At 40.7% G+C, this 12,969-nt stretch overlaps 1 protein-coding gene across 8 annotated transcripts in view; it reads left to right on the top strand.

Moving 5' to 3' along the window:
* The window catches only part of USP12 (ubiquitin specific peptidase 12), a 119,336-nt gene that overhangs the window by 74,701 nt on the left and 31,666 nt on the right, over positions 1-12,969 (top strand). For all 8 annotated transcript variants that reach the window (XM_043504331.1, XM_043504325.1, XM_038371105.2 and 5 more), the window contains one exon: positions 3,536-3,765. In XM_043504331.1, coding sequence (XP_043360266.1) covers positions 3,553-3,765 — 213 coding nt within the window. In that variant the 5' untranslated portion in view covers positions 3,536-3,552. The remainder of the gene's footprint in view (positions 1-3,535; positions 3,766-12,969) is intronic.

Raw genomic sequence — 12,969 nt, 5'->3', positions numbered from 1 at the left:
ACTTTGACTGAGACTGCCATCAAAGGTGATAACTATAATGATATTTTAAGTGTACATATCACAAAACACGATCATCTCACTCATCAAACACATCAACTTTAATCACTGCTGACTTTGGGATTTATTCAAATGGGGATTTAGAAGTAAAAAAGACTCTATATATTTCATGGGAGGTGCCTGCTGGAGCTCGGGGCTTCAGCCCAGCTCCTGAGGAAGCCCCGGCAGGCACGCCCTGGTTCTCGAACTTCTGAAGATTGTTCTATGCAGCTCAGAGGTTCAGTAAGTTTGGCCATCCCTGGTATAGACTTATAGGAGACAATTGCTGAATTGCCAGGTGGCTGATTATGTACACTGAAGTATTAACTACTCTAATGAATTAACTTTTTAAAAAAGTACATCCATGAATAACTTTCTTGATAGCTACAATGGAGAATTCTTTATAAAAATATGTCTCCTAGGAATAGTAGATGTATGTTTGGATTGATATACAATGCATGAAAGAGGATACACACAAAGAAAAAAACAGTCTGGATTCTACTCTCATCAAGTAAGACCAATCACTCATGAGGAGTTTTATATCCTCACAGCTTTCATATCAAGACTCTTTCTGTGCTCAGAATCTCTTAGGTCTATATCATTTCTAGGCTCTATTGCATTAAAATACATACTATACAGTATATGGTAATGAGAAGAGTTTAAAACCTGACATGCTTCAAGTTTTCAGTTTCTCATTAACCAAGTGGAAGTGTTTTATTTCCTTTTGTTCCAATCACTCCTAATCCTTGAATTAAATAATGGCAGGATCATCTGTGGGATTAGATCCACTGTGCTTAATATCAGACTGTTGACTGGACATGCACCACACTGGAATCTGGATGCAATACTGCTAAGAACCTCTGAGACAAGCCTTTTACCTTCAGAGGACTTTCAGTACTTGTTATGCCATCTCAATTAAAATATTCAATTAAATAGAGACATTTTGGCTGGTTTTATCTGGGATCTAGTTAATTGTCAACTCTCAAAAGTATAGTTGTCTTGTCCTGGAAGCTGCTTGGTTTGTAGATCTGTGACACTTTTTACTTTAGACCACCTTAGTGATCTAGAATCAAACTAGTAATTTTTCCCTATTCCAGATGTTGTTTGTTTTTCTTTTCAGACTCCCTAAAATAGGCTAGTCAAATTTCCATGTAGCTTCAAATATGCTCTCCTAAGATGTAGGCTTGATTGAATATCCTTTTAGTAGCACCATATTAAACTGATGACACATTTTTGTTCGTCTTTCTATTTATGGTACCATTCCTTCACTTATGGGCTAACATTTGCTCTATATTCTTGGACTAAGAACAAGTTGCAATTTGTAATTTGTTAGCAGAAATTGTGTTTCTATCTATGTAACCAATATATAGCGCCCCATTGGAGGAATTGCATGATTGGTTATGCAGGCATAGAATATTTTTGATTTGGTAATTAAGGAGACTGTGCAATTCCTTTGAGTCAACTACTGCTCAAAAAGGGAGAACAAGTTTGGTGATTGCCTGTCACTGCTCCTGTCCACTTTGAGTCTTGGGCTAAGTCCTTTTAGCCATATGTAGACAAGGGATCTGCGGCTACCACCATTTTTAAAATGGCTTTTAACAGTTAGATGATATTCATTAAAAATAGTGACATCTGTAGGGGCCTTGTTTATTATAGTGTTTTCATTATTGCTAGCATTTATGGAATAGCACTTGTGAAAGTAATTAAAAACAAAAATCTTGCACTTTTGTGGACTTGGCCTTTGAGGCCATAGTGGTCATATTCTTCCTCTGATGAAGGTAGAGTCAGGAAAGGTTTCTCTGTTCAAAACTGTGTGTCTGCTTTTACTGAACCAACCCATGCATAAGCCTGTTGTTTAAGGCTTTCTTTTGAGCCGGTTCACTCTATAAGTAGTTTCGAAGCACATGGGATAAAAAGACTGTTCTTATATACCACTGCACTTTCTCATCCCCAGACTTAGTTTGTGGAATATAGGTTTTATGGGTAATGTTATAGAAGTACTTACAGTCGTGCATGATTCTTGACATAGACCAATGTCGACTTTTGTCTAACGTCTTAGCACTTGTATGAATGTAAATGGTGGCATTGAACTATATTATATGGCAGGGGTTCTCAAACTGGGGGATCGGGACCCTTCAGGAGGTCCTGAGGTTATTACATGGGGGGGTCGCGAGCTGTCAACCTCCACCCCAAACCCTGCTTTGCCTCCAGCATTTATAATGGTGTTAAATGTACAGTAACTCCTGACTTAATGTCCTCCTGCTTAACGTTTAAAGTTGTGCAGTGGTCCCTTATAATGTTGTTTGGCTGCCTGCTCTGTACACTGCATGTAAGATTTTGTGGAAAATCAGCGACTTTACAAGGGAACATTGAACAAGTTCCTTTTCTCCTCCGCCTCCCGCTCCCTACCAGCTCTTCCCCCACCAGCTGTTTGGCGATTCTTAGGACTTTCTGGGAGGGAGGGGGAGGAGCGAGGAAGTCTCCACTCCTCCCCCTCCCTCCCAGAAAGTCCTAAGCGCTGCCAAACAGCTGTTTGGCTGCGCTTAGGACTTTCTGGGGGTGGGGAAGGAGTGGGAATGCGGTGTGCTCCGGAGAGGAGGTGGAGTGGGGGTGGGAAGAGGTGGGCCTGGAGCATCCCCCAGCAAAGTCAGTGCCTGTTCTTCTCCGGGTAAGCTGCCACTGCTGCTGCGAAGGTGCTTCCTAGTGTCCTTGCCTGCAGCGGGCTGTACCTAAGTAGGGTAAGCCAGGAGCACTTCCCAATCACAGTACGGTACTGTACAATATATATATATATATATAATGCCTTTTTGTCTGCCCCCCCTCCCCCCAAAAATTTCCTTGGAACCTAACCCTCTGCATTTACATTAAATCTTATGGGAAAATTGGATTTGTTTAACATCATTTCACTTAAAGTTGCATTTTTCAGTAACATAACTACAAAGTTAAGTGAGGAGTTATAAATTAAAAACGCTTGTTTATACAGTAAGGGGGAATCACACTCAGACTTGCTATGTGAAAAGGGTCAACAGTTTAAAAAAAAAATTTGAGAGCCACTGTTATATGGTGTCCTTTAGATTGTGCTCTGCAATTATTTAATGTAATTTTACCTTATTTGCGTTTGTAACAAGTACATACGGGTGGGAGGTGGAAATTTTGAGAGAGCATCCTAATCAATATTTTCCTGTATTTAAAGGCATTGTATTGGACTTAATGCCTTTTCCATAAGTACACTTTTATCTTTCCCATACATGTTTACATCATAAAATTCTACTTAGAATCCCTTCTTATCTGTATTATTTATCCAAATATATATACCTTGTTCTGCCAAAGTTTAATTTGATTGCTTTCACTGTTTTTTTAAGGTTAAAATTGATTGTGTATGTCTATGAAATAAGTTCTGCTAATGCCATATTTTTTACTTATATTTTGAAAGTTTTATATTCATTGGACTTTTTATTCTAAATTTTAATTAATTGGTTATTTTATCTTCATGTTTTAGAGCTCTTTGATAACTACATGCAGCAGGATGCGCATGAGTTCTTAAACTATCTTTTAAACACAATTGCTGATATCTTACAAGAAGAGAGAAAACAGGAAAAACAAAATGGCTGTCTACCTAATGGCAGTATCGACAACGAAAACAATAACAGTACACCAGACCCAACCTGGGTTCATGAGATCTTTCAGGGAACATTAACTAATGAAACCAGATGTCTTACTTGTGAAACTGTAAGTCTGTATTTGTTATATAGAAGAAATTCTTATTTCATACTTTCAGGAATCCATTTTTCTTTGTAAATTAAATATGCAGTTCAAATTATTTTAATTTTTTTTACTCAGTTTCAAGATTCATGCAGATGGTAAGTGTATTAGACTAATTGGTTTATTTTTGTAAGCTTTAAATGTGACTATCTGTATGTTCCACTAAATATTAGTGAGTGATTAAATTTTTTTTTTTTTAAATGAGTGATCACTGAATGAGTTATTCGTCAGTGAAAGAGTACTGAGCAAACTGTTGCATGAAAAATCTGTATTTGGATTTTTGAATTGTGCCCTCCATAATCATCTTGAGAATTTAGATAATGTTTTTTAAAAATAAGGATTAAAAGTTTGGAAGGGCTTGACTTTAGATAGTTATATGTAAATCAACCTTTTTTGTTTTCATTGTTAATCCTTTTTCTTCTAATAGTAAACTATTAAATCTAAGCTACTATTAAATCTAAGCTACTTCAGATTTAGATTAAAAACATTGCTATAATTCAACATACACATTTATGTTCTATAATTAAATAATCTTCCCAGGTGAGCTTGATCAGTTTTTAATTTGTCAGATTTGCTTAACAGTGCTAAAATCAGTATCGCAGAATTCCATTGTGCCTTTAGTTGTCAAAATTGGCCGATTTTTCCTCATTTATTTAGATGTTTCTCCCCAGGATACTATCAAGTGCTTACTATTCCAGCTCAAGTCTAAAATAAGTCCCTACTTAAAATAAGATATTAGGATGATGACTGTAAAACTTAAACTTAAACATTGCATCTGGATAGATTATCAAGTCAGGTGCGTTAGTTTAAATGTCTTAACCATTCAATAGCTGATGGGAGGACATTATGCCAGACCATGATGGAACCAGGCAGCCCTTGCTGATTCATGCAGCCTACTAATATGTGGCCTACGTCTTCTAACTGGCCACAGCAACAAAGGGAGGGAGTTACAAAGGCCCCATTTTGACCCTTTTTTTAGGGCATCCGGAACTGTAAGTCACTGTCACCCTTCTGCTTTAGCAAAAGATAAATTTTTGGTACTACACTCTGTGTACACATTTTTAGTGCTCTCTGCCACCCCAGTCTGTTAGCTAGCTAAACAAACTCCTTCTCACTCTATAAGTCTTAACTTTTCTCCCTAATTGTCCAGAAGCATCTCTGTGCAGCATCCAGCCACTGGATGCCCGTGTCTCTAAAGAGACAGAATATATACCAGCCAGTTGGCTTAGCTGAGGATCCACACCTCACTTAACAGCACTGAGGTGAATTTGTAGTAAAAACGAGTAAATTTTATTAATAAAAAACAGATTAAAATGATTCTAAGCAGAGATAACAGAAAATGGTTACAAATATAACAAAAATATGATCATGCTTTCTAGTGACTAAAACTTAACTCAACAGATTACAATCCTTGTTCAAGGCAGTTTTCTCACCTACAGCCACTTTTTAAAATCACCAACCCTATGTAATTGGGGATCCACCGTTCATGGAATGTAAAGAACACTGACTTCTTTCCTCCTCTCCTCCCCCAGTGATGAAAACAAAGTGCCCTTTTGCTTCTCCTTACATTTCCCAGAGTTCATTGTCTTTGTCTCAAGAGTCAGGATGACCTGTGATGTATCTTCTGGTGTGCTGACGACTTATCCTCCTGATAACGGACATTTAACCTCTGATGTAAAGGAACTGCGCAATGTCTGTGGCATCCCCATGCTCAATTTACATTAGACACACATGTAAATAGGTAAATCAATATTCCTTTGTCTAGGACAAATTTGTTTATCAACTCTGCCCTCAAAACACATTTTAGGAATATATTTCTGGCACACGTACAACTCTTTACACGCCATGTGTACATACATCATGCAGTGATATTAATGACAGATGTGTCACCAGCTTTCAGCTTTCATTTGATACTTCACACAGTACTCTTTACAGAAAAATGATAGCAATATGTTAGGTGGAGTGAATTTGTCAGGTCTGATAGGAGTTACAAAATAGTGGGTCTCTGCCAGTTGGCATGGAGAGGCTCTTAAGGTCAGACCACTTATAGTCATGGTCAGCACATCTGATCATTCTATAAGTGTTTGAGCTTTACCCAAAAATGGCATGGAATGTCAAAACTAGGGGCTGGACTGTTGGATCTGTCACAAGATAGGCATTATCAATGTTGGAAGCTTGCTTTTGCCAGCTACAGTGTGACCTTAGGGGAACTGAGCTGAGATGATGGCTCAATGGATTAAACTAATTTGTAAGCAGGAGTAGATGTGGCTTTAAGGAGCAGATTCTGCAAGGTGACGATGTTGCACAGGATCAGCAACCAGGCCAGGCTGATCATTCTCTTGGTACTAGGGCTGCCAAGCAATTACAAAAATTAATCTTACAATTAAGTAATAATAGACTACCATTTATTTAAATATTTTTGGATGTTTTCTACATTTTCAAATATATTGATTTTAATTACAACACAGAATACAAATTAATAATTATTTTTATTAAAGTATTTGCCCTGTAAAAAACCAAAATAAATAGTATTTTTCAATTCACCTAATACAAGTACTGTAGTGTAATCTCTTAATCATGAAAGTGGAACTTACAAATGTAGAATTATGTACAAAATAATGCATTCAAAAGTAAAACAATGTAAAATTTTAGAACCTGCAAGTCCACTCAAACAAATTTGTTTACATTTACAGGAGATAATGTTGTCCGCTTCTTATTTACAATGTCACCTGAAAGTGAGAACAAGCATTCTCATGGCACTGTTGTAGCCGGCGTCGCAAGATATTTACGTGCCAGATGCGCTAAAGATTCATATGTCCCTTCATGCTTCAGCCACCATTCCAGAAGACATGTGTCCTTGCTGATGACGGGTTCTGCTCGATAACAATGCAAAGCAGTGAGGACTGATGCATGTTCATTTTCATTATCTGCGTCAGATGCCACCAGCAAAAGGTTAATTTTCTTTTTGGTGGTTCGGGTTCTGTAGTTTCCACATGGGAGTGTTGTTCTTTTAAGACTTTTGAAAGCATGCACCACACCTCATCCCTCTCAGATTTTGGAAGGCTCTTCAGATTCTTAAATCTTGGGTCAAGTGTTCTAGCTATCTTTAGAAATCTCACATTGGTACCTTCTTTGTGTTTTGTCAGATCTGCAAGTGAAAGTGTTCTTAAAATGAATAACATGTGCTGGGTCATCATCTGAGACTGCTATTACATGAAATATATGGCAGAACGTAGGTAAAATAGAGCAAAGGTCATACAATTCTCCCCTGAGGAGTTCAGTCACAAATTTAATTAACACATTATTTTTTAAACGAGTGTCATCGGCATGGAAGCATGTCCTTTGGAATGGTGGCCAAAGCACGAAAGGGGCATATGAATATTTAATATATCTGACATGTAAAGACCTTGCAATGCCAGCAACAAAAGTGCCATGCAAATTGCCTGTTCTCACTTTTTGATGACATTGTGAATAAGACAGAGGACAGCATTATCTCCTGTAAATGTAAACAAACTTGTTTGTCTTAGCGATTGGCTGCACAGGAAGTAGGACTGAGTGGTTTTGTAGGCTCTGAAATTTTACATTGTTTTGTTTTTGAACGCAGTTATGTAACAAAAACTACATTTGTAAATTGCACTTTCACAACCGAGATTGCACTACAGTACTTGTATGGGGTTTATCATTTTTATAGTGCAAATTTTTATAATAAAAATAATACTTTGATTTCAGTTACAACGCAGACTACAAAATATATATATAATATATATAATATGAAAATGTAGAAAAACATCCAAAATATTTAATTAATTTTCAATTGGTATCTATTTAACAGCGCAATTAAAATTGCGATTAGTTGCGATTAATTTTTTGTGAGTTAATTGTGTGAGTTAACTGCGATTAATTGCATCCCTACTTGGTACCTGTTATGTGCCTGACTTCATTAAGCTGAGCGTCTACTAGTCCCCACCCACAGTTTGAAAACTGCTGTCCTAGACACACACTTTGGTTGGGCCAGAGTGTGTCCATTCAGGAAGATGTTGAGTTATTTATTGGCTTTTGTGTAGTACAAATGGAAGGTGATTGTGAGGAAGTGGAATGGCTGCTCTTAAGCAAAGATTAGTTTTCTGGAACCAGCTACACTGTAACAGAACCATTATCTGTATATTTCCTTCAATAGAGATTTTATCAGGATTTTGGCTTGGAAGATGGGGATGTTGGTAGTATGTACTCATGTTACGAATTTGCTGCTATTTGAAAATAAAAGTAATATTAAATGATTCTTGGATCATACAGAATTTCCCATAAGATATAAGGGAAGGGTGATGGCAAACCAGCAAATAGTCTCAATTCAATGAATATGGTTGAGTGAAGATAGTTTAAAGTTTTCTGATTAATACTTGAAATAGTTAAAAGATGTGGAAAAAATTTCAGGTAAAGGAAGAAGAATGGTCTTGTGATTAAGACATTAGGCTAATGTTCCAGAGTTTAGGTTTCAATTCCTGGATCTTCCACAAATTCCCAGTGTGACCTTTGGCAAGTCCTTTATCTCTTCTGTGCCTTGGTTCCACTTCTGTAAAATGGGGATAATACTTTCCTTCCTCAGAAGGAGTATTATAAGAATAAATTCATTAATGTTTTTAAAGTATTTGGACACTATGGTGATGAGGGCAGAATGAGAAGAAGTATGGTCCAGTTATTAGTGTGCTAGGCTGGGACTGGGGAGGACGAAATTCAAATCCATGCTGCATCACAGACTTTCTGCTTGACATTGGGCAAGTCACTTAGTGTTTCCATTCCTCAATTTCCCATCCCTAAAATAGGGATACAAGTATTTTCTTAGGTCACAAGGGTGTTGAGGATGAAAATATTCTTCTTTGAGTAGTGTCCCTATGGGTGCTCCATTGTAGGTACCGTGCTTCCCTGCTGAAGAGCTTTGGTAGCAGTGTCCGGTAGGCCCACATGTGCTGTCTGTCCTCGTGCCCTGCCAAGAGACTAACCAGCACACAGGCTAACTGCCTTCAGTTCCTTCTCAATTGTTCCTGGCTGGAGACTGAGCTATTCACAGTGCACTACGACTGTTGCTTTTGTTTTGCATTTCTGTAGTTAGTTGGTCTTCTAGTACTTAATTGTAGTTCTTTCATTTTTATCTTATCTTTTTCTGCCTGAAAAAAAAAATAAAAAATTCCCACCTTTTTTCTTTGGGGACCCTTCCCCCAACAGGGTATGTCCAGTTCACTGGAGTTCAAGAAGTGCCTTTCTTGTATGCAACAGGGATAGCCTCTTTCCAAACACTCTGAGAGCATATGCTGCCTTGAGGAAGGTCACATTCAACAAAAGTGTGGTTTGTACCAGCCTAGACCCAGGTCTCGCAAGGATAGGGAGCTGAGACAGAAGATAATTTTAATGGAGGCAGCCCTCCAGTCCTCTCTGGACCCATGCAACAAGTCACCTGGTAGACATGAGTCTTCCCTACAATCTTCAACATCTAAAGACTGTTGATTGAAGAAACCAGGTGCTGAACCCTCTCATAAATCATCAAAAAAGAGAGCAGGAAGTCCCCACAGTGAGCCCTGAAATAGCTGCAAACAATCTCTGATATGCTCAGTATCCTTGGTACCATCAGTACCAAGAAAATCCCAGCCCAGTACCCACTGCTCACAGATTTCAACGGCGGTAGGTACTGTTGGCAAGCCTATGGATTCAATGGACTTGGGCATCAAGTCAACGGCACTGAGGGACAAGGACGGGAGTAAGCACTCCACTAAGAAGGCACTGCCGGTGTGCGATTCTCCATCAGTACCATCGTCGCCGCCCCATCCCACACCAGAACGATCGTTGCAGGCAAGATCTCTGTCCTCCCTGGTACTGACAGTGGCACCTAGTTGGTCAGTACTGCCAGCATTCCGGCACTCAAGGGACCTCCGTGTATCAGACAGATCAGAGTCTCCTCTTCTCGGTACCAGGATTTCCATACCGAGTCTTCATTTGGCATGGGAATTTTCCCCGCTGCCCTGTCACGCTCCCCCAATCTCTAGTGCGGGCTTGGATAGTGAACCAGAGGAGGCGGTATCACAATACTCCTCTCAAACTCCCTATGGTGCCCAATATCAAGAGGGCCATTGAGCATACCCTCAGCTGGCCCCACCACCGCCATCATGGTATAGCCAACCAAGGGCACCACGACAATCACTGCAGCCATACTGAGACCCTCGGACTGCATATCACCGCCATGCTTCTCAGGCTTTAAGCCCCACCCAAGAATCCTTGAGATGCACCCCTTTCGCTGCGGTGTCCAGAGCTTCATAACTTCCAGAAGAAATCGGGAAGGAACCGTAAGGCGATGTTGAGGAAGAGGTGATCTTGAGTACTGTCATAACCATACAGCTACGGGTAGCCTAGAATTCCTCCTTACCTGTAAGGGGTTAAGAAGCTCAAATAACCTGTTTGGCACCTGACCAAAAGGACCAATGGTGAAAGAAGATACTTTGAAATCGGCGGAGGCTGGCGGGGGGGGGGGGAAGCGAAGATTTTGTTGGTGTGTTTTATGGGGAAAGCAGAGAAGCATCAGGTCAAAAAATTTCTCCTATAAACCATCCTGTACAAGTCTCTGATATTACAAAAAGAGTAAGTAAATAAGGCAAGGCGCGTTAGATTACCTTTTGTTTTCAACTTGTGAATTTTCCCTTTGCTAGAGGGAGGTTTATCCCGGTTTTTTGTAACTTTAAAGTTTTGCCTAGAAGGGAATCCTGTGTTTTGAATCTGATTACCTTGTAAAGTATTTACCATCCTGATTTTACAGCGGTGATTCTTTTACCTTTTCTTTAAATAAAATTCTTCTTTTAAGAAACTGATTGATTTTTCATTGTTCTTAAGATCCAAGGGTTTGGGTCTTTGTTCACCTGTACCAATTGGTGAGGATATTATTCTCAAGCCTTCCCCGGGAAAGGAGATGTAGGTTTTGGGGAATATTTTGGGGGAATAGGACTCCAAGTGGTCTTTTTCCTGGTTCTTTGTCTAAATCACTTGGTGGTGGCAGGATGCTGTTCAAGGACAAAGCGGAATTTGTGCCTTGGGAAAGTTTTTAACCTAAGCTGGTAAAAATAAACTTAGGGGGTCTTTCATGTGGATCCCCACATCTGTACCCCAGAGTTCAGAATGGGGAAGGAACCCTGACAAGGACCATATCCTTCTCCTCCCCGGATGAGGCTGTCATGCCTCCCCCACCATCTCTGGCTGATGATTTTCACCTCTTCTAGGACCTAGCAAAGAGAGTGACAAATACTCTCCAGATACCACTAGAAGAAGTCAAGGACACCCATCATCGATTCTAACCTATTCCATTCATCCTCAAAAATTAATTAGACTATTCTGGACCCCACAAAAAACATTTGGCCGACCCCAGCATCGGTGGCACCTACCTGCAAGTAGGTGGACAAAAAATATTATGTCCTAGTGAGAGAGACTGAATTCCTCTTCTCCCACCCTCCACCCATTTCCACCATGGTGGATGCAGTTAATTCCCATGGCCACCAACACAGATGAGGTCTATTCCCTTCAATAGGTCCAAACGCTCCCAGTCCCTTTTTGGGAGGAAAGCATACTCCTCGGCCATGGTTCAGTTTTATATTGCCAGTTACCAAGCCCAGATGGCCAACTACAACTATGTAAACTATTCAGAACAACAGTTTTATTTAACAGTTGCCCGAGTCTCACTGCGACCAATTTAAAGCCATTATCCGAGAGAGAGAGTAGTCAAGATAACACTACAGTCTGCCCTGGACACAGCACAAGGTCCATCTCCACAGTGGTGGTTATGTGATGTCAATCATGGCTACATCTGTCAGTTTTCCCGAAGGAAGTACAGTCGCGCGTTGAAGATCTTCCCTTTTGATGGATGCCTCTCTTCACACTCTTTGTTCGTTGGACATCTACATGCCAGGACAAAAGAGGAAATTTAGTCTGCAGCCTCAGCTCAAACCACACCTCCCAATACCCAGCTCAGTGCTACTACGAGCCACAGAGAAAGGAAAAATAAGTTCTTAAGGTGTAAACCATCTGGCCCGCAGTCTTCCGCATTCCAGCTGTCAATTTCAAACACCAATTTTGAGGTGTTGGTCGAGGCGTCGATAGACCACTCCCCCCTACTGCTACAGGTGACCACTGCTATCCACCCATTTGGCCGCCATCTAGCAATGTTCTGCAGCACCTGGGAATGCATAACATTGGGATCAATGGGGCTTAGAGATCATTTGCAATGGGTACTCTATTCATTTTACCTCCCTGACCCTTCCACAACAGCCTTCCCCATGCCTCTTTAGGGATCCTTCTCACAAGAGTTTACTACGACAAGAGGTAGATCATCTCCTCCAGTTAGGAGCCATAGAACCAGTACTTCACCATCTATGAGGCAAAGGATTCTACTCTCACTATTTCCTAATAGCCATCAGGAAGGGTGGTTGGAGACCCATACTAGACCTCAGAGCTCTCAACAAGTTTGTCAAAGCTCAAATTCATGATGCAATGATCATTCCAGCATTGAAACTGGGAGACTTGTTTTTGACTCTTCAAGATTCCTACTTTCATATCTCAATCCTACCATCTCATAGATGATTTATCAGATTCATCCTAGGACAAGACACAGGCACCAACGTTGCAATGTGCTGTGGGGTGCTCAATCCCTGGCTTTGCCCCAGATCCCGCCCCCACTCCACCCCTTATCCCAAGTGCCGTCCCCGCCCGCCTCTTCCCGCCTTGTTCCGCCCCCTCCCTTGAGCATGCTGCACCCTCGCTCCTCCCCCAAAGCCTCCCACATACCGCGATAGAGCTGATCGCAGTGGACGGGAGACGCTGCGGGGGAAGAGGGGAGCTGATAAGTTGCCGGTGGGTGTTCAGCACCCACCACTTTTTCCCCGTGGGTGTTCATGGGACAAGACCACTACCAATACAGGTTACTCCCCTTCAGACTATCATCTGCCCTGAGAGTATTCTCCAAGGTTCTCTCAGTAGTGGCTGTCCACTTAACTCTCCCAAGGGATCATGATTTACCCCTCTCTGGACGATTGCCTCCTCAGAGCCCTGATTCCCCACCCCTTCATGGGACCTAAACCTGGTACTGAAAGGTCTGACCAGATCTCCCTTCTAACCCATGGCCAGCTGTTCACTTACAGTAAC

The sequence above is a fragment of the Dermochelys coriacea genome, chromosome 1 (genome assembly GCF_009764565.3).
Source record: "Dermochelys coriacea isolate rDerCor1 chromosome 1, rDerCor1.pri.v4, whole genome shotgun sequence".
NCBI lineage: Eukaryota > Metazoa > Chordata > Testudines > Dermochelyidae > Dermochelys > Dermochelys coriacea.
The sequence above is the reverse complement of the archived record's forward strand: the minus strand, read 5'-3'. Positions and strand labels throughout refer to the sequence as shown.